Source organism: Harpegnathos saltator, unplaced genomic scaffold (assembly GCF_003227715.2).
Source record: "Harpegnathos saltator strain DR-91 unplaced genomic scaffold, Hsal_v8.6 scaffold688, whole genome shotgun sequence".
Classification (NCBI taxonomy): Eukaryota; Metazoa; Arthropoda; class Insecta; order Hymenoptera; family Formicidae; genus Harpegnathos; species Harpegnathos saltator.
The window spans coordinates 524,967-545,790 of NW_020230524.1; the positions used below are offsets into that span (position 1 = coordinate 524,967).

General features: G+C 43.9%; 1 protein-coding gene across 4 annotated transcripts; it reads left to right on the top strand.

Moving 5' to 3' along the window:
* Window positions 1-912: 912 nt before the first annotated feature.
* Window positions 913-20,282, top strand: Hydr1 (abhydrolase domain containing Hydr1). 4 transcript variants are annotated; one of them, XM_025305288.1, is made up of 8 exons: window positions 913-1,009; window positions 5,689-6,088; window positions 17,691-17,860; window positions 17,981-18,191; window positions 18,543-18,655; window positions 18,758-18,992; window positions 19,251-19,416; window positions 19,540-20,282. In XM_025305288.1, exons 2-8 carry the CDS (start codon window positions 5,738-5,740, stop codon window positions 19,719-19,721), a joined length of 1,428 nt encoding a protein of 475 aa, XP_025161073.1. In that variant the 5' UTR covers window positions 913-1,009; window positions 5,689-5,737; the 3' UTR covers window positions 19,722-20,282. The 4 variants fall into 4 exon arrangements, with proteins under 4 accessions (XP_025161073.1, XP_025161070.1, XP_025161072.1 ...); XM_025305285.1 differs by lacking the exon at window positions 913-1,009 and adding an exon at window positions 9,373-9,810 and having other exon boundaries at window positions 5,908-6,088; XM_025305287.1 differs by lacking the exons at window positions 913-1,009; window positions 5,689-6,088 and adding exons at window positions 6,124-6,143; window positions 9,373-9,810.
* The last annotated feature ends 542 nt before the right edge of the window (window positions 20,283-20,824 follow it).

A 20,824-nucleotide genomic window follows, 5' to 3' on the forward strand; every position in this document is an offset into this window, starting at 1 on the left:
GAAATTAATCGAGCGTCGTTATTATCGATGCAAGAATACATAGAAGACGGGACATTTGACAAGGGAAAGGTCACACACACACACACACACACACACACACACACACACACATTGAGGGGAAAAATAAGGAAAATACGCTCCAAAAATTTTCGCCGCAACATATCGTATTCTTCTGTCAATATCAACGTCGTAAACGATGCATCGACGATTATATTCAAAATAACGTTGTGTGAATCGAACTTTGTCGAAAAGTTGTTTTATTCATACATTCGTTCCTTTACACTCATCAGATATCTCGATTGCAATTGGAGAAGCGTCAGTTTTATATCCATACAGAGAGAGAGAGAGAGAAATATTTGGTTGAATGAAACAATTTTCCGATGAAATATAAATGATAGGAAAATTTCGATTGCAGATACCAGAAATACCAACATCGTTCCGAGAAATACCAGAGTTGTTCATATTTCACCAGAAAGGTAGTTTGTTCAAACAAATATTTCTCTCCGTGTATTCATTAGATAATTCTATAATTAATATAATAGCTTTGGCCACGTCGATATTGCGCCATATAAATATCCAATATTTTGCCTCTAGATTGGACTCTGCCAATCGTTATCTCGATTGCTCTTGGTTGGTGACGTTACATTTTTGCGCACATCTACACTAAAAATTTTGTAATCAATAACTCGAGGGTTTGTAAAGCTACGTTAATAACACGTATCAACCCAACAATTCCTCGGTTAACATGACACCATTTTGTCTATAACTATGCATGTTATTTCAGTGCTATCAATAGGATGACATTATTCCGCTGCATTCCGTTTTAGTAAAAGATGCCAAAACGGCAAGAGAAACGACTACGCGTCAGTGAGATGCGCGAGAACCTCAGCTTTCTAATGAGACCCACCTGAAGCTCTTACGGCCCCCAAAAACGAAGATGTACTGAGTCACGTTCCATAGATCGCTCGTCGCTACTTGCGCGAGGTCAATGTCTTCTCGCTCACTGCAGGTATAAGCACAAGCGAGAGCGCGCAACAACAATAGGTCTGTTCTTTGTGGCTGAACTGTGGCTCCATCAGCTTGTACTAATTCTCCTTCCCTCTTTTTTACACCAAATCGCAGCTGTATATCTTCTTCTTCAAGTTCCACAAGTGTGCGCTAATTCAGCCGCAAAGAACAGGACCCAAGGACTCAGGTCTGTGGCTGAACTAGCACTGCACTGAAACTATGTTCCTGTCTTTTTCAACGCGGATTTATACACTTATTTTATTCCAACGGCAAAAACGGCAACCCAGTTCATGGCATATTCGAGTGAATGGGTCTTATCTCACCCGGGGTCGATTAATGACGTCACAAAACTCTATTGGCCAATCACAAGGCTTGGCCAATAGAGCTACTCGTACTGTTCGACCCGAGAATCTTAATCGACTCCTGGTGGATTGAAACCCACTCACTCGAATACGTCACCGGTCGAAAGCGAATAGACCTATAGTGTCTCCGTGTTTCGTAACCCGGACTTGCCCCCACCACGCTGCCGCTTAGACCACGTGCGAGGCGATAGGCGTGGTCTCCCGACCACGTGCTCGACAGTGCGTGGTCATTCACACTTGCTGCGCGGAATTCCGTAAGTCATATCTCGGTTATGCGTGAAGCTGTATCGACAGCGATTGCGCGAGAGTTTATCGCTTTGCTTCCAGGATCAATCTTCTCCACTGCGATCGCGATTAATCGGATAAATGGCGACGTCTCTCTCTCTCTCTCTCTCTCACACCGATCAGTCACGAACTTTCGGAAATAATCTCCCGGGGTCGCGCTACGCGAAACTGGATGACATTACCTCTAGATTGGATCTAAAATAAACGATCTGGGTATGTAGGAATTAGATCCTTATCACGGATACTTCCGAACGCACGTACTTCGCGGTGCTGCGTTATTCGACCGACCATAAATTTTGCAGTTAATACTAGCGACGACACTACGTCGCTGTGCGAGTTGCGCGAAATTCGCTTATTTCGAATTTAGATTCGATCCTGCCCACAGATACTTCGATAACGCTAAATAACTGTTTTCGCTATTAGCCGCGTGCGATAGAAAAAATGCGCGTATCGCGACGAACAATGTGTGCATGTGTACGCGTACAAACCCGACGTGTAATCTGCAAAATTACACCGATAAGTCAGCATGAGTTATACCCTATGAGATCAACAACTTCGATAGCACGGTGTGTATCTGAAGAGAGAGAGAGAGAGAGAGAGAGAGAGAGAGAGAGAGAGAGTGTTCACGCTGCGAGCGTAGAAAATTCTCTCTCTCTCTCTCTCTCTCTCTCTCTCTCTCTCACTCTGCAATTCATTCGCCGGCAGATATAGTTATCCGTAATTATGCCATTTACATTTAACGATGCGATAGAAAATTTAAATCTGACGCGCCCGCACGGGCACACACAGGCGCGCACATATTTTCATTAAAGATCCATTACAGGCGGCATACCAGTTTCATTTATGCATATCACACGGCCACTGTTGCACTAATATATTGCCATTTATTGAAAGATGATCATGCAGGTCCCGTACGTACAAATTCGACGGGAAGTTCGCATTACTCTTCCCCACGTTTGATCCATGAAATATGCACCCGCCGTACCCATCGATACCGCGTTTCCATTCGTTTGATTCGCTTTACGCTCGATTGATTTCACTTGAATTTTGCAGTACACGAACCGTTAAGCGGGCCAACGATCGGGGATCGGTAAAAATTTGATAAGCGGCAAAAAGGCTCTCCCTCTCCCTTCCCCCATCCTCTCTCTCTCTCTCTCTCTCTCCCTCCCTCTTTCTCTGTGTGTCTAATTACATATTCAATTACGACGATCGAATGGCTTAGAGGAAATACACGTGTACGGTTTTATTCATTCGAACAAAGTTCGCCGCGCAACCGCGCAAAGTTTCAAGCTCAGACTTGCCGGCAGGAGGGAGGAGACGAAGACTTCGATTCTGTGACGACACCGCTGAACCGCGCTGCAGGGTCTCAACCGCCAGAACCGACAGTGACCTTCGATAATTGATTCCCGATGGAACGCACACCGCAAGTCGCATATACATACACCCCCACGAATTTGCCCCTCCCCCCAGGTAGACAGATGTAACGTTAATTCGGCGGCTACGAGGAAATCCTTGGCTCGAACGGAAATCCCGGTTGAAGTAATGAGAATTCGGCCTAAATTTTATCACCTAAAGATTTCCACTGAACCCTCGAGCGGAATTCCGGCATTTTCAATCGGGGTGTCTGAACCGTTCGTATCTCACCGGAAAATTGGTCCACTCGATCAAACATTTTTCTTCGCGATATTTAAAGATACGACACTCACATTTGTCACGCGGGATGAAATAGAAATACAAGAGAAACGCGGGAAAAATGGCCGAAGAAACTCGCTCGGGCTAAAACGTCGCGTGGGACGCGACATGGAAATCGCGGCTTTCAGAAAAGCTTGCAAGAAAATCCGAAAGATTTCCGAGCAAACCTTCGGAAGCAACCTTGACGAAATATCTGTCAAGGTTGCTTGACCAAACAATCCATTTCGTTGAGCGACACAAATTCAACGATCGATCAATACGGTACATTTCCTTCATAGCTGCGCTTAAAAAGTCCGCGATTTCCCATCGTCGATTGTCGCCCATGATGGCGCTTACATAATGGCGACCTACATTCATCCTATTGGGTTGTTCGAAAAGTAATTTCGGTTTTTTCAAATAAGTGACGTTAGTTGCCTTTCTAAACAGTTAACTCATTCTAAACCAAAAAGTCATTTAAAATTTTTACAACACACATTTCAAGTTTCATTTGAGAAAAAGTTTATTCGGAAAAAGGTTGTTTTGGAATCTGTCAAATTGTTTCTGTTTGGCGTCGCATCAAAAATGGAAAACCAACGCGAGCATTTTCGTCACATTTTGCTTTTCTGTTACCGAAAAGGCAAAAATGCAGCGCAAGCAAGAAAAAAATTGTGTGCCGGGTATGGAGAGGATGTGTTGACTGAACCAGCCAGTGTCAGAATTGGTTTCGAAATTTCGTTCTGGGGATTTCGACCTCAAAGGTGCACCACATTTTGGAAGACCAGTTGAGGCTGATGAAGATCAAATAAAGGCATTGATGGACGCAAATCGTCATGTAACAACACGAGAAATTGATGAAAGATTGAATTTATCAAATTCGACTGTACATGAGCATTTGAGACAACTTGGTTTCGTTTTAAAGCTCGATATTTGAGTTCCCCACATTCTCAAAGAAAGAGATTTGATTCGTCGCATTACTATCTGCGATTTGCTGTTAAAACGTCAGAAAAACGATCCATTTCTGAAGCGACTCATAACTCTGGAGATGAATAATGGATTGTGTACAACAATATTAAACGCAAAAGATCATGGAGCAGACGTGATGAACCAGCTCAAAGTACATTAAAAAGCTGATTTTCATCAAAAGAAGGTGAGGTAAATATATAGAAAAGGGTACACCTCACTGATTTTTCTCATTTTGAAATATGTCATAAAGGATGAAATTCTGAGTAACTTTTCCTGATACAATTATATGGGGGTCGCTTATAGTTTCTGAGATAATTGACTTTAAAGTTTTATAATTGTACGTTGAAGTATATTTGAAGTAGAGGTAAATATATAGAAAGTAGAGTGACTTCCTGCTACAACTATATGGGGGGTCGCTCATAGTTTCCGAGATATTTGATTTTAAAGTTTTGGAATTTTGATCATCCTGCAATTAAATTCCAGATATCATAAGCTGACGTTATTTACAGTACAATCCAAACAGTTAATCCATTATTTGCAATACAATCCAAACAGTTAATCCAAACATAGTGTATACATAGAAATACAGGAAACAGTACATATAAGCGGGAGAGGGGCTCCGCCCCTCCCCCGCACTCCTTCTCCTGCACTGCTTGCCTACTTCAAATATACTTCAACGTACAATTATAAAACTTTAAAGTCAAATATCTCAGAAACTATAAGCGACCCCCATATAATTGTATTGTAGGAAAAATCACTCAGAATTTCATCCTTTATAACATATTTCAAAATGAAAAAAGTCGGTGAGGTGTACCCTTTTCTGTATATTTACCGAAGGTGACGCTCTCTGTTTGGTGGGATTGGAAAAGAATGATTTTTTTTCTGAGCTGCTACCAAAAACAACCAAACGATTGATTCGAATGTGTATTGTCTCTATTGAACAAATTGAATGATTCCATCAAGCAAAAGAGACCAGAATTCGCGAACAGAAAAGATGTTGTGTTTCATCATGACAACGCCCAGACCTCACACAAGTTTAGTGACTCGCCAGAAGCTGTTAGCTCTTGAATAGATTTGCTACCGCATCCGCCATATTCCCCTGACCTGACACCATCCGATTAGCACTTCGGTTACTGCAAAATTCTTTGGATGGTAAAAATTTCGATACAAACGAAAGTATGAGAAACCACTTGATTCAATTCTTAGTCAATAAAGACAAGAAGCTTCGACGAGCGTGGAATCGTGTTATTGCCTCAAGGATGGCAAGAGAGGTGTTGGAACAAAATCAGGTCAATGAAATCCTTAACAGAATAAAACTTTATCCTTTCCACTAAAAATATCATCTTTCACTTTCGTGCAAAGAAGTTCGCGAAATTCCTATCCGAACAACCCGATATAGATTCATCCACGAAGAAGCAAGCAAGCAAGCACATGTCACTCCCATCGTCATGGCCGGGACATTCGCCGAGGAGCCGGCAGGTGCTGCCAACGCACGAGCACTCGAGCGCGCTCCATCGAGAGCAGCACCGCGCGGCACACGGAGTGTCTCATCGGTCGGTGCTGATCGCGCCGACGGGCTGCAGGTATTCAGCGATGCCTGCAGTTACGCCAACGGGTACCTGTCGCGGAGACCGAGACGACGAGCGTTCCGCGACGGCGGCGGCGGCGGCGGCGGCGGCGGCGACGGCGGCGACGGCGGCCGTCCCTTCATCGATCGCGCGCGCATCCGCGCGGACCTTCTCCGCGAGCCGACCTCAAGCAGCACGGCCTCGCGAGGCTCGTCCACCGCAGTTTCGAAGGTGAGAGAGCACGGGCGGGACGGTAGTCGCGCGGCGATGAGCATCGGTGACGGCGGTACTTCGCGGCGAAGGTTGCGGCGGGAGCGAGCGCGAGCGCGCGCAAACTTCACGTCGTCGTCGTTACGTAATAATCTGCAGCGCGCTCTCGCTCTCGCTCTCGCTCTCGCGACATTTCCGCGTCGCGCGCGCGCGCGCGCGCGCGCGCACGCACGCACGCACGCACGCTTGTGCGTCTGTGTGCGTCGAAATGCGGTGTCGCTCTCGGACGTGGCTTCCCGGTGGAGGATTTTGCGCGAGACGTGCCGGCGACGTCGAGGATGAGCAACCTCGTCTCGCCGAACGCTGAACGAGCCCTGAACGACCCTCGCATTGATCCGCGGTTATCACGAGTCGTCTTAGGGTTTCGTGAGACTTCTGATTATATAACAGCATATACGAGCCGTTTTCTCTCACCTGTCTCGGCCTCGACCCGATCCGTTGTTGAATGCCGCTGTTTTGCACACAGTGAAGCACGGCGGACTGGCTCGGTGAACTTGTTAGAACGCAGCGGCACATTTTTACATTTATTATTGTTTCCAGTGGCTTGATTATTCACATGTGGAATGAGAAGATTTTAAGTTAATTTATTCATCGTCACCGCCGATGTCACCGTCCTTGCCCTTTTCTAATGCGTCCGCTGACATTACTTATTCGCGAGTCAATATCATAGATATTGGTTTTGCTGTTGTAGCTGTTGTTGTCAGCTGATACCTGTACATTTACTTTGCAAAATTTTGAATGATATTGTCGTTACCGTCACGCTGTCATGTCACGCAGCTCTTCTGCCGTCTGTTATGTTTCGGTCAACGATAGCGTGACAATTGAACAACGCCGTCATCCAAAGATTCAAAAATTCGAAGGTGAGCCTGCTGGTAGATAGGCTCGATTGTGTCCGATTAAAGCCCGTTTGCAGAATAGTCGAAGTGAAAGGACATTGAGTTTTCTCCTCTCCCTCTCTCTCTGCTTATCTCGCGTGTAGCTGATTTTGCGCGAGCAAAGTCGCTGCTCACTTTGAAACGAGGACACTGAAACACGGTGATTACAAGATTCAAGACCTGACGCGTGTATCTGATTGCTACACATCACGATGACTAATGTATTTCACTTCAACTCGACACTGATTTCACACGTCATTGATATCCGCGAATCAACTAGGAGGCAGTTTGTACTTTATCTTTATTTATTCGGTGTAATATCTAAATATGATACGAGGTGAACATATCGAATTACGTCATTGACCCAATTTACGTCAGCTTAGCTTGTTCTAAGCGTGTAATAAAACACAGCTGAATAAGTGTCTTTGAAAATTACCAGAAAGAAGTCGTGATAGCGTGTCAAATGGCTCCGCTAAAGTGAGCATACGAAAATATAATATAATGTGATTTTCCGTGAAAACCAATCTCAAAAGCCCACATCAAAGATCTGTCACTTTTGATTATTTTCGACCGAATTTGCTTCTAAATGATTACTAACCTATGAAGTGACATTGTATCTTATAGTATGATAAAATGAGATATTTTTAGGTAGTAATATAAAGCGTCTTAGTTTTGTACGATTGAAATATAATAAAAGATGATAAAAAGGTATAATATTACAAAGTGATATGGTTTTTATATAACATAATATGATACGAGATAGAGTGGCGTCATTTGCAGTTCGCACTTATCTTTTTTTTTTTGTATAAATGAATAAATCTTGTTTATTTCTAATTTATATATGTGTCTTTGCTAATTTACAATAATAACTTTTAGTAAGATTCATAGTCTTACCTAACACCACTTTCTCAAAATAAACTCTCAAATATTAGTCTTTGCCTAAAGTGGCGTAATAACGTTTACCTTACATTCGTTCATTTACGTTTACCTTACATACATACTAGTTTGAACGTCTTCTTAAAGATATCAGCGCGACATGATGAAGCATTTTCACGAGAATTATGTTTGCAAGGGAAATTAAAAATTGTCTGATTTATGGAAGTAAAAATTATAATTTTTAATTAAAAGTTGTATAATTTATGAAATTAAAAATTATAATCTTTAATGTCGCACTCTCTCTCTCTCTTCTCTCTCTCTCTCTCTCTCTCTCTCTCTCTCTCTCTCTCTCTCTCTCTCTCGCATTTTGTATAAAATAGTGCGAGTCACTCACGGGTCACGCAGCAAAAAGTCGTTTATCGGATAATGATTTAATCTCGTTTTCCTGTTACGTAAAACTCTATAAATAAATTAAGTAGTGAAAAGAAATATTAATATATGTACCACTTATCGCAGTCGCGTATATTTGCAAATACTCTTCTACGAATAAGAGATAGCCACTGCTTGCCTTACGTACGTCAACTAGCCGTGATCGAAAAATAACCGTTTACATGTTCGATATAGCTTTGAAGCTATACAGCTTTGAAGCTATATCGAACGTCATAAATATGCAACAAGCGTTTTTCTTCAATTGTGACTAAACATGAACTTTCATATATTCAGTCGATTAAACTACAAGCTAGATCCACACAGTTTAAAGCTTCATGATCTATAACCCCATTATCACGGCCATTGAATCTCGACAGAATTTTAAAACTTCCGTTGTACAACTCACACGATAACGAGGGCGGCGGAAGATCGAGTGACATTGGGTTTGTTTTCTATTGCTGGACTGGCTGTACTAACTTACACTTGTTCTCTTCTTCTCTCCCTTTCACTAACTCCCAAATGTATATCTATTTCTCTTTATGTTCTCTGAGTATACACTAGTTCAGCGATAGAAAAACAGACCTATTGCATTTCGCGAGCGGGAAGACCAGAAGGTAACGTCCCGTCTCAAAGTATTATCTCGGTGAAACACCTCATATCCCATACAGCCCAAAAGTTGCAGCAACGTTGTGATGTTTCGGACAGCACAGACGGTAGCAGCAATATTACCGCAACGTTGCAGCAATATTGCTGCAAGTGTCTGTGCCTGTATACAGGACCGCATCTGAAGCGCGCGCGCGCTCGAGAGAGAGAGAGAGAGAGAGAGAGAGAGAGGAAGCGCGCTAAATGATTCATCAAGGAAGCCGCAAGGACGAAATCCGCAGGCACGCCGCGCGAGTCCTCCGCTGCCGCAGGAATGAGCCGGGAAGTCGAAAAAGTGGAATACGAAACGCGATCGCGCTCGATCGGGCTCGAATTGATTTCCATCAATTTATCAACCATCCGCCGCCGCCGCCGCCGCCGCCACCGCCACACGCTCACTTTTCCTCCTCCTTTTTGTCGCAGATATGCGTTGCTGTGAGCTCGTGCGTTTCACGCACGTGATCGAACTTGGGAGGTTATCGTCGTGCCGTATCTGCCGGTGGACTCCGCTCCACCGACGCCAGCCAGCTAGCCAGTCGGCAGGCCGTCCAATTACTCGCGCGGCATGCATACACCAGCGACGAGCCTTCCTTTGCCGGCTTTCGCTCGCGGCCGTCGCTCGTTAAACACCGGCTATCAGCGTGCGAAGTCCAGCATCGGCGTCTCCTCGGCCTGAGGACGCGACGTAGATCCGCGCTCGCTACGCCAGCGAGAGTGCCATCGGTGGCCGCCAGGGTCACCAGATAACACGCCACGATGCTGCTGCAGCTTTTCGAGAGCATCCAATATATCCCCAAGTTGTACTACGGCGCGCTGCTGGGCATCGGCTTCTGCATTTATTATCTCTGCGAGGTCGTCAAGGTGAGTGTGATGATCGCGGGAGGAGGGGGAGGGGGGATCCTCCGCTCGCCCGATTATCAATCGCGCGTTTCGTGAGCGAGATTTTCTGAGAGGGACTGCGACCGAAGAGGAATCCGCTCGCAAACTCCAAACCTGACCGAGTCTCGAAAGGAGAAGAGAGTGGTGCGGGGCGGAGGAGGAGGGGCGGGGGGCAGGAGGGGGCATTTCGCGCGAGCACTCTCGGCTGCTGTACCGCGCAGGAGATCAGCCGGCTGCGCGCACGGATCGTATCTGTCACGCGTGCTCTCATGACCGGAAACTTCGCCTATCATTAAACGCAATTGGTACCGGCGATAATCGGATCGCAGTCACGTGTGTGTATGTGTGTGTGTGTGTTTGTGTGTGTACGTGTGGCCGCCGCCGTCGCGAGAACGCTGCTTCTCGGTGAGCACGCGAGCTCTTTCTTCCGCGGGTCGAAAGCGAGAATGGAACGTCGTCGTTTCGACGTGTCGAGCGCACGCATCTCCGTGATCTCTCGATCTCGGCGACGGCGATGACTTTCGATGACGCGCGTTATCGCGACGCGCTATTTATCACGGTGACGATATCTGGAAAGGACGGCGCGTGTCGCTATCGAGATAAAACTCTCGGCGAAGAGCCGCGATTTGACAGTGCGCCAATGACGGCGGCACTGCCGTGCGCCGATCGATCGTCTCGCGAAATATGTCAGCGCGGAGACCTTGAGAGAGATATATATATATATATATAAGGCAACAACGGGCACGGTCAGCGGCGGCGGACGGCGACTAACTTTGATATTGGCGGTTAATCGCGCGCACTCGCTAATCACAGATTAGGGCCGTCGATCAGCTCGTCGATTAGTCGATTATTCGTATGGACGCGATGAACTCTGAAATGGGGCAACTTATCGTTTGTACCTCGTCGACGCGTGACGCATTCATCGAGCAACGAGCCGGGGCGAGAGAGCCGGTTAAGCAGCGTCAAACAGCGGCGCCTTTTATACGCGCCCAACATTTCTCTGGGCTGAATGGAGAAGTAATCTTTACGCGAAATTAAATCACTCGGCTGCGCCCCTAAAACACGCACACAGCGACCCGCACGTACGTCGCGACCTCGAGGACGCCCGTTGTTCACATGCGCGTCTCTCGACTGGGGTGTGCCTGAAAAGGCGCGACGACTTCGATCGGATGCGATTTGTCGTGGATTGTCGCGTTGCTATGGTACTCCTCGACGTCCTTGCGACTCCGAATCGCTTCCCTTATCGCGTAAAGTGCGCCGGGCGAATCGACTCTCGTCGCTTGACTCCACTGCAATACAATATTAACGCGCTGGCTGTTGCTGTTCAATCACGGGAATGTCTCCCGGATGATATCTTCTCCACGAGCGAGTGTCACGCACGAGGATATTTCGCAGGACAAGCTGTTCCGAGGGCTGTTTTAAGGACGTATTTTTTCAAGCGTCTTTTAGCTGACAGCTTTTAGAGGCGTTCGAGAAGGCATTCCGGCTCTTGGATCGCTCGTTGCGCTCGCTGAGCTATATGAAAATTGACCGCTCATCCTGAATCGATGTAAAAGGAAACTGACGTGGTGAAAAATAGGAACGATTGCCCATTACGTCATTTACGTTTATTGCGCGCAATGTGTGAACTGTACATGCGTATGTCACGAGCGTGTTTCAACACGCAAGCGTCATTCTTTCGTCAGAGCGCGGAGTTTGTCGTAAATCCATCGGTAAGAAAAGTAATTTGTTGAAAAGTTCCAAATAATGGACGAGACGAATGAAATCTTTTTTATCACTCGTTTTTATTACTCGCTATTATAAGTCGCTGAAACAATCGCGAAAGATCGTGAACACCAATTGTTGGCAACAATGAGCAATTTTCATGTTTTTCCGACAGGAAAAATCGAAAAAGCAAACTCATCAGAAAGCGCGTTCGCATCACATGCGCGTTCAGTTCGCGTATTCAGTTCCGGTAGTTCAGCAATATTTGTCGGACGTACGGGTGCTCACAAGGTTAACAAAAACAGTTGACATTCGTATTAAAACGGCGATACGTTGTCTATGTTAACGACACGTTAACGCACGTATCATAATTACCATAAATATAAATTCGCGGCAGGAAGATATACTGTGATGAAAAAGTATCCGAACTTTGTTTCTAAAAATCAAAATTACAATTCAATCATCAAAATTCTTATAGTCTCCTTCAAAGTAGTCTCCATTGCTTGCAACGCACATATGCCAGCGTTTGATCCAGTCCTGGAAACATCGTTCATACACGGCAGACGGTATGGCCTTCAATTCACGCAGCCATTTTTCTCTGAGGTCCTCAATCGATTCGAAACGCTGTCCGCGAAGTGGTTTTTTCAATAGGGGGGACAGGAAAGAGTCGCAGGGGGCCATGTCTGGTGAATACGGTGCTTGCGGAGCGACATTCGTTGAGATTGTTCTGTCAGAAATTCACATACAAGTGTCGAGGTATGCGATGGTGCGTTGTCGTGATGCAGAATCCACGAGTTGTTTTCCCACAATTTTCCGATCGTTTCTTACGGATTGTGTGCTGGCACGATCCAAATGATATTTCAACTTCATCTGCTATCTCTCGCACAGTCAATCGACGATTTTGGAGCATCAATTCTTTCACTTTCTCAATGCGAGCGTCATCCGTTGACGTTGATGGTCTTCCAGTGCGTGGGTCGTCTTCAACGGATTCTCGTCTCCTTCTTGAAACTTCTTAAACCACTTGTTTTCTAAACGTACTTGTTTTCGACGAACTTGTTTTCATCGCCATAAGCTTTTTGCAACATTTCGAATACGTTTGTGAACGAAATATCAAACAAATTCTTGGCTCTATATTTTTCGACATTGTAAAAATCGCCGTGCACAATAAACAACTGTCGCTTTCAAGCGGCTTGAAGGAACGCCGTGATTTTTTCACCAAATGTGAAGGACATGTGTATACCAACTTTAGAAAGCAAACGGATTTGATTTACAGTTTACCCGCGATTTTTAAAACATAAAGTTCAGATACATTTTGATCACAGTATGGTAACTCGAAAATGAAAGACAAGTAGTTGCAAAACTTTTTGAGAAAGCAAACAGGAAGTGATCGAATACGATATATGTCACGCGATCGCCATGCGTATCCGGCAAATAAACTCTCTGCATCGCTCGTAAGCCTGATGAGGAATTTTAAGCGCTCTTCACCTGGCGGGTTCACTTTTCGTGTCTTCTAAATCCTGCATGGAGAACGAAGTTTAGTTAAATTAACGCGGCAATGAACGAACCGCAAGAGCGCGGTTTGGTCGGAAGGAAGCGGAACTGCTGATTATTATAACCTAAATTCAGCTCCGAACAACCGGAAATTTTACCCTTTTGAAGCAAAGCGCGTCCGATTCGCTCTTCGTCGCGTTAATTCGTTCAAACTTCTTTTCCCCACGTAGATCCGCGTTTTTCCCATACTTCGGGGACCAGAATTATGCAACGTCTCTGTGTTTGAGACTCCGGTCCTCAGAGCGACATCCTCAACCCACACTTTGGAAATTTCAAAATCGTTAACAAAAGTTAAGGCACTATTGCAATAGCATATTCTTGAGGCCAAATAGAATAAAAAAGTCTGGTACCGCTTTCTCTTCCGACGAGTCCGACGAATTTCCGAGGTATCGTGAGTCAAATATCGAAAAAGTTTTACCAAGTTTCCCTCAAATATCTCAAAAAATATTGGGCAGATGAAGAAACATTTCCGACGAAAGGGGACCCAAGTTATGTGGTAGAAAAAGATGGTGTAATAAAAAATGGGGGAAAAAATTCCATCTAAAAAATTCACAGTGACCTTCCCATAACCTTGATGACGCTGTTCAAGGTCATATCAGTATCGCTGTGCGACGCGTCACTTGAAACCCTGCAACTTTTGTATTTAACGTTTTTCTTTCTATCTTGCGTATTCTCAAAGCTGTTCAGGGGCTCCGAATCCTTTGTTCCCCATCCTGCAGATGCCAACCTAAATTTGTGCATCACATAAATATGATACTTATTCGTGTCGATTTGTTCTTTTTTTTTTTTTTACGTTATTTCTCCCGACGGTGTGGGAACTTTTCGGGTGCACTTTGAGCGTGAATTTTACGCGGAGCGTTGCACTAGTTCGATACGTAGACAGGATTTCCGCGATATACTCTCTCTCTCTCTCTCCCTGTCGCACGACCCTCCGTACACGACATTAGTCACGAAGTGTGACGTACCGTTTATTAATTTGACCTTAAAATTCCGGGACACTCTCGCCCTGTGACCACAGCGCTGTGGGCTTGTGTGTGTGCGCGCACGCAGGTAAAGCGGTGAGTCCCGGATAATTATTTGTGAGCATGTGAGCCTGTGACGCAAGGATCGCAATCGTGTAATTTCAGCGAGCAGATTTCGTGCTTTTAAGTATGACAGAATGTCCGCATGAAAAAGGTTAATAAAAATACACGGGGAATGTTTGACGAAAAAGCCAACCTTTTCAAAGATCAACGAGCTTGACGTAGGTTGTTAAAAGTATATCCCCGAGTAACTTGCAGCAAACGAGAAACGTCGCTCACTGTTTGTTGAAAAGTTACTAACAAAAGAACGGAGACGATCGTGACAACTTTGGTCCCTCGAAATGAAGGTGGTTAGGGTGATATTTATTTAACCACTGAGATAAAAACTCTTGAAAATGGTATATTAATGTGTGAATATATTACATACAGTATAATACTCGTATAATGTCATATATGACAACTTTTTTATGAAAATTAGCTCAATTATCTACAACAAATAATGTAATAATTGGTCAAAATTATGAGTCGAAAAATTTATACACATATTGTACACTTTTTACATATTTATTACATTTAATACATATTGGACACTTATTGCACATTGAATACTTATTACATATTGAACTACTTTTTAGCTTAGATCAGAGCTCGGCAAAATATGCACGCGACGGCTGATTTTTGACTATCTCCGCCCACCGCTATTCCCTTCACCTCGCCGCTCCGCGCGCTGCCTACAAGCCGTTCGAGCCTCAGGAGCGTGTTTCCAATAGTTTTCACGTCACCCATGAGGTATTATTGTCGACGCGTTTTTTTTTAAGTGGTATCCCCAGTAGGCCTCTTCATTTGTCAAAAATGAAGAAAAATTTTATAAAAAATGAGAAGTGTTCTTCTTTAACCCGTAACTGCTGTGAAGCCATTTTAAGTACGCGCACACTGTTCACCGGTCAAATTGACCGGTAGGAAACGGAATTGATGAATATCTTGACAAATAACACGACCACACAACTGCGCGTATATCAGTCGACTGACATTCAGAATGTAAAAAAATACACTGACGGATGAATACGCAACTAGAAAATTAACCGCGTTATTTAAATTTCAAATAGTGCAATGGTCAAATTGACCGGAGAACAGCAGTTACGGGTTAAGCGACGATTCCTTACGTCTTATGCGGCTCGCTACATGCAATATCCAAATTGACGTTTCCACTCTTACCAATAAAAAACGCCGAAAATCGAATTGAATATTCTTCATTTAACATATTTTATTTCGCTTCTGTTCAATTAGTTACGGGTTGTTACAGTCATCAGTGGATTAGGCTTACCGGGGATACCACTTAAAAAAAAAAAATGCGTTAACAATAGTACTTCATGGGTGACGTGGAAAACTATTGGAAACACGCTCTTGAGACTCGAACGGCTTGTAGGTAGCGCGCGGAGCGGCGAGGTAAGGGGAATAGCGGTGGGAAATAGTCGAAAATCGGCCGTCGCGTGCACATTTTGCCGAGCTCTGGCTTAGATAATTAGCTTTGAGAATGGAAACAACTGAACATAACAAGCAGCAAGGTTAAAGCGTGTAAAACAAAGCAAATTTAAGTATTTCTATTTTAGAAGGCAATATATATGGAATTTGTCAATTTTTTAAAATACAACAATCTTTTTATTGCACAGGTAATTGAGCACAGGTGAGTTCGTCCAAATCGCAAGTTAAATGAATAAATTCGTGTAATAACCTGTTCAACGTTTCTCAGCTCTGATAATAATTGAACTGAAGACAATCGAAGCAGAAGAGCAAGTAAATAAATAAAAAAAAAAACAGATATTCGTATATACGACAATATATAATATATAAATTGTCAAACTCAATAAAAACCAGTTCTATTATATTTTGATCTTAGAATAAACATATCCCATACAGCACAAAATAAGAAGGTTGACCTTATGTAAATATCTTTCTCGGAACATTGTTACAGCTTTTTACGTAAGAAGCTAAACATGCGTGACTGGGAAGTCGCCAGTGACAATTTCTTATTTGCTACTTTCTTTCGATAACTTCTGTCGTCGCATGTCGTAATTGCAACACTGCCGTTGTTTTTGCAATCATTTGCAATAAATAATAATACAAATCAAACACCGTAATAACTGAACACGGTTCGACAACCCACGCAGCGAGTGCGTATGAATTATTCATGATTAGTTAATGTTATTTTTTCTCTCTCTCTCTCTCTCTCTCCCCCCCTCTCACCCCTTCAAGGTTATTTGACCGATAAATAAAATAGTGCAGTCGGAAAATTTTGCGAACGGAATATATTTCTCGCTGGTGCCACGTGCCGCCCTCGTGTATATACACGGAAGTAAAACACAGAATGAGTGATTATTTAACCCTTTGCTAGTGATCCCTCCAGAGTGTCACCTAGCATCCAAGCTTGTTTTTCCAATAATTTAAATTTTTCACATATTTCTTTGGCATATTTGGTATTGTCGGACTACTAAAATGTTCCTCTAACGCATCAACTTTTAGAGTCATTTCAAATAAGTAATTTGTTATTAATAAGCATATACTGAACAAAACTGTCGTTTTCAGAGAATAAATTCGTTTGCATGAAATTTTAAGTAATAACGTATACTTCAAAATCATCATCTGGAGCTTCTTGGGATCGCTGAATACAAATCCGGTGTGAAAAATACAAAATTCAAAATGGCGGGTCCAATATGGCGGACGGAATTTTCGATTATCGAAAGAAAGTAGCAAATAAGAACCAATTGTCACTGGCGACTTCCCAGCCACGCATGTTTAGCTTCTTACGTAAAAAGCTGTAACAATGTTCCGCCGTTCAAATATTTAACTAATGCTAAATATTTAACTAATGCTAATCATACGATTATACATGTACGAGGAATGTATATCTTTTTACTTTTAGATGATCGTTTTTCAAAATCAGTCGAATTCGCTTGAGACTTGTTATTCGGGGGTTCTTGAAGTCGCTGAATACGAATCCGGCATGAAAAATACAAAATTAGAAGCAATGTTGCTTATTATATTTAATTTTAAAAATAAAGAGCAATAAATCAATTGTCGAGTAATTATTGTTTTCGCATGCTCGAAATTCAGAGATTTTCTAGAATAGGCAGTGAGCGAGCGAAGTGTCAGAGCAGACAGGATATTGTTATGTCGTATCCAAATTTTTGGGGTCTGAATGACCAGTCTAGAAGGCGTGCCGCGTCGTGGCGATCTGCGTGAGCTGCTGACGACAGCAGTATCGCTATACCTGACTGTGCTTGAGAACCGGGCAACCTGACCTGAGTGTCAACCGAACCTTATCGTATATATCCGTCATAGTTCTGGTATTTCGAATTTTCGATAACGAATTTGTAATTAAAAACTCGAAAACCTTGAAAACCCTTAAATAACAAATTTCAAGCGAATTCGGCTGATTTTAAAAATTTAGTCCGCCATATTGGGTCCGCCATTTTGAATTTCGTATTTTTCACAGTTTCACAAAATTATATCCATTAGAAATAAAGAAACATGCAACACAAAGGGTTAAATTATGAAAAGTGAATCATTATTATTTTGATTACTCAGACACCTCTGCTGGTTTGCGCCAACGGGCCGTTCCGCTCGTTCCTGGAGGCGAACATCCCGCTGGTGCAGAACAAATTCTGGCCGACGTTATGGTGCTTCGAATCGCGGGCGCAGACCATCTTCGCCAGCATTCTGAGGTCCCGAATACTGCCACATGTCGAATACCGCAGGTTGGTGCGAGGAAATCGCAGGGAATAGTCGGGGTGAACACGCGGCACCTCGCTCGCGCCCAACAGCGGCCAGGAATTCGCACACACTAATAAACAGACTCCGTTTCTCTGTCAAAACAGAGAAATCCTGACTCTGTCCGATGGCGGCGAGGTGGCTCTGGACTGGGCTGAGAAGGACTGCTCCGTTACCTCGCCGATCGTGATTATCCTGCCGGGTCTCACGGGTGGCAGCCAAGCGGAGTACATCAAGTGCCTGGTGTCAGCCGCGAGAAAGATCGGGATACGATGCGTGATCTTCAACAACAGAGGTCTAGGCGGGATGAAGCTTAAGGTAGGATCGGTCGCTGAGAAGCGGTCAACAATGGCTGCATTCAGCAGACTCGACAGTTGGACAACATTACTAGATTTTCCACTGAATCTCGCTCCCGATTGGTAAATACTTCTGGGTCTATGAAGAATCTAAAAGAATGCTCCAATCACAGACAATAATCACTAAGCGCTCTCTGATCACTTTGTTCTGCTGAACGCGGTCAATGATGGAGTCCAGCTCGTCTTTGCGCGCGAAGTTTGACCAGTTTGATCCCAGGTCGAAGCGTAACGCTCTGACCGCTTTCCTCCGTCTCAATGCGGCATCACCTCTGTCGCATCATCGAGAATAATATGTTCCTCTCGTTACCTGCAGACCCCGCGAACGTACTGCGCCGCAAACTACGACGACTTAACCGAAGTCATAGAGCACGTGAAGAAGCTTCATCCTCACGCGATCCTCGGAGCCACCGGAATCTCCATGGGAGGGTAAGCGACCAGTTTCTCTCTTCCCGGATGCACGGTGTCGAGTTTCGTTCTCCCTCAGCTTAATTCAATGTGATCTGTACGCGCCCCTTTCGTCGCGCGCAGGTTGATTCTAGGTAACTACCTGGCGCAAGGAGGCCTAACGGCGAGAACCAAACTGAAAGCTTGCCTTATTATCTCGGTACCATGGAACGTGTTCGCCGCGTTGAAGAACACGGAGGAGAACTACTTTAATCTAATGCTGAACAAGCACCTAGCTAGCAATCTACGTCGCACTATACAGAAGTATAACACTTCCGACATCGGCCCCCTCAACGTGGATATGGACACCATCCTCAAGGTACGTCGTTTTGTCGTCATCGTGTCAGCTCATTCCAATTAAACGCAGATACGGAGGAGAGTCGCAGCCCAGACAGCAAAAATTTGCTATGACAGACATCCTAGAAACGTCTAAAAGAAATAAAGAGCGGCTTTCAAGCGGCTCTAAAGCATCTCTGAAAAGTCTGTTCTGGAGGCTGTTCTGTATCTGCCTGGAAGATATTTTCGTGATCTGATGCGCCGTGCTGATGTTACTTTTGTTGCATTCTACTCGCGACAGAGCCAAACGATAAGGGAATTCGACTCGCACTTTACGGCGAAGCAATTCGGCTACAAGGACGTCGAGGACTATTACAGCAACGCGACGATCCACGACAAGTTGCATCTGATCGAAGTACCGACGTTGTGTCTGAACGCGGCGGACGACCCGTTCCAGCCGCTGAAAGGTAAGCGAGACAAAACGAGCTGTGATGATCGTTCGTGGCTTGTGACAGGCTTGTGCCTTCTCGATTGCGCCCTGCATTGCGAAACGGCTCGACGTGTAAAGATTCCCCAACGGATACTTTCAGCGATACCTCTGAAGGAGATCAGCAAGAGCAAAAACGTGGCCGTCGTGGTGACGTCGCGTGGCGGACATATTGGCTTTCTGGAAGGTGTCTGGCCAGTCAAGGAGGAACAATATTTGGGGAAATTCTTCTCGCAATACTTCGCGGCGATGTTCACCAGCGGCTTCGATCAGCAGGAGCTCTGACATATTCGTAAATTAGAGTCGAGAAAATATCGCGAGCGTGACGCAGCTACCTTGCTATCGTCTAGCGCTGGTCTTCACCACGAAAGATATGCGCCGCGTGTAGTTTATCTCCGTTTGATCTTATCTCTAGCCGAAGGTCGTGCACACTAGCTGCGGTGACATATACAATCCTGCGGTGACTTCTTACCGTTTTTTATACATTCCTCGAGGATGCGTAGCGCAATGTCTGCGAGCGCGTTATGTAAACTCGGGGCTCACCGGGGCAGGATTGTTAATTTTACCGTCATAATATTAGTTCACGCACAGTGAAATCGCCGTTGTATCGGTAATCCGTAAGAGAACCACCACGACTTTTGTAACAGCTGCTGTATCACCGATTGCTTCGAGCGCTGTTACCGTTACTGACACCCTAAATATATCGTAATTATAATACCAGAGTTCAACAGAGAATATACAATTATTGTATCCTTTAGCGTTTAAGAGAACGTCGTGGTCGTCCGCGCTTCCGACATAAACGGCTGCGCGATAATATCAATCGCAGCAAACAAACACAGGCCCTTGAATATAAATATGTACAGAGTTGGGAAGTAACTCGTTTACTTGTAACGAATTTTGCAGATACAGTTACTTTTTGTTGGTAACCTAATTCAGATTCATTTTTTCCATAACTATTTTCTCTATAACTGTAACTTGGTTACATTTGTTTGTGATAACTAGTAACCAATTTAATAGTTTAATTTAATAAGTAATTTAATAGTAATAAACTTGGAAACGAGAACAATTGAACATTTCTCTGTCCAGTTATTATTAATAGTTTTAAAGAATAAACATAAATTGTTTATTTAAACTAATGAATCTAATTTTTAAAAATTATATACAATATGAGGAATATATAATAATCAACAAACTACTTTTATATAAAATTGAGGGAATTTACACGATTACGAAATTTAAAATAATAGCGCTATTATTGTAAAAAAGTAACTTAAAAGTATAACGACTCGTTACTTTCTAAATAACTATAACTGTAATATGTTACTTTTGAAAGTCAGTAACTTGTAACTGTGACTTACTTTTTCAGTGAAAAAACCGTAACTAGATAC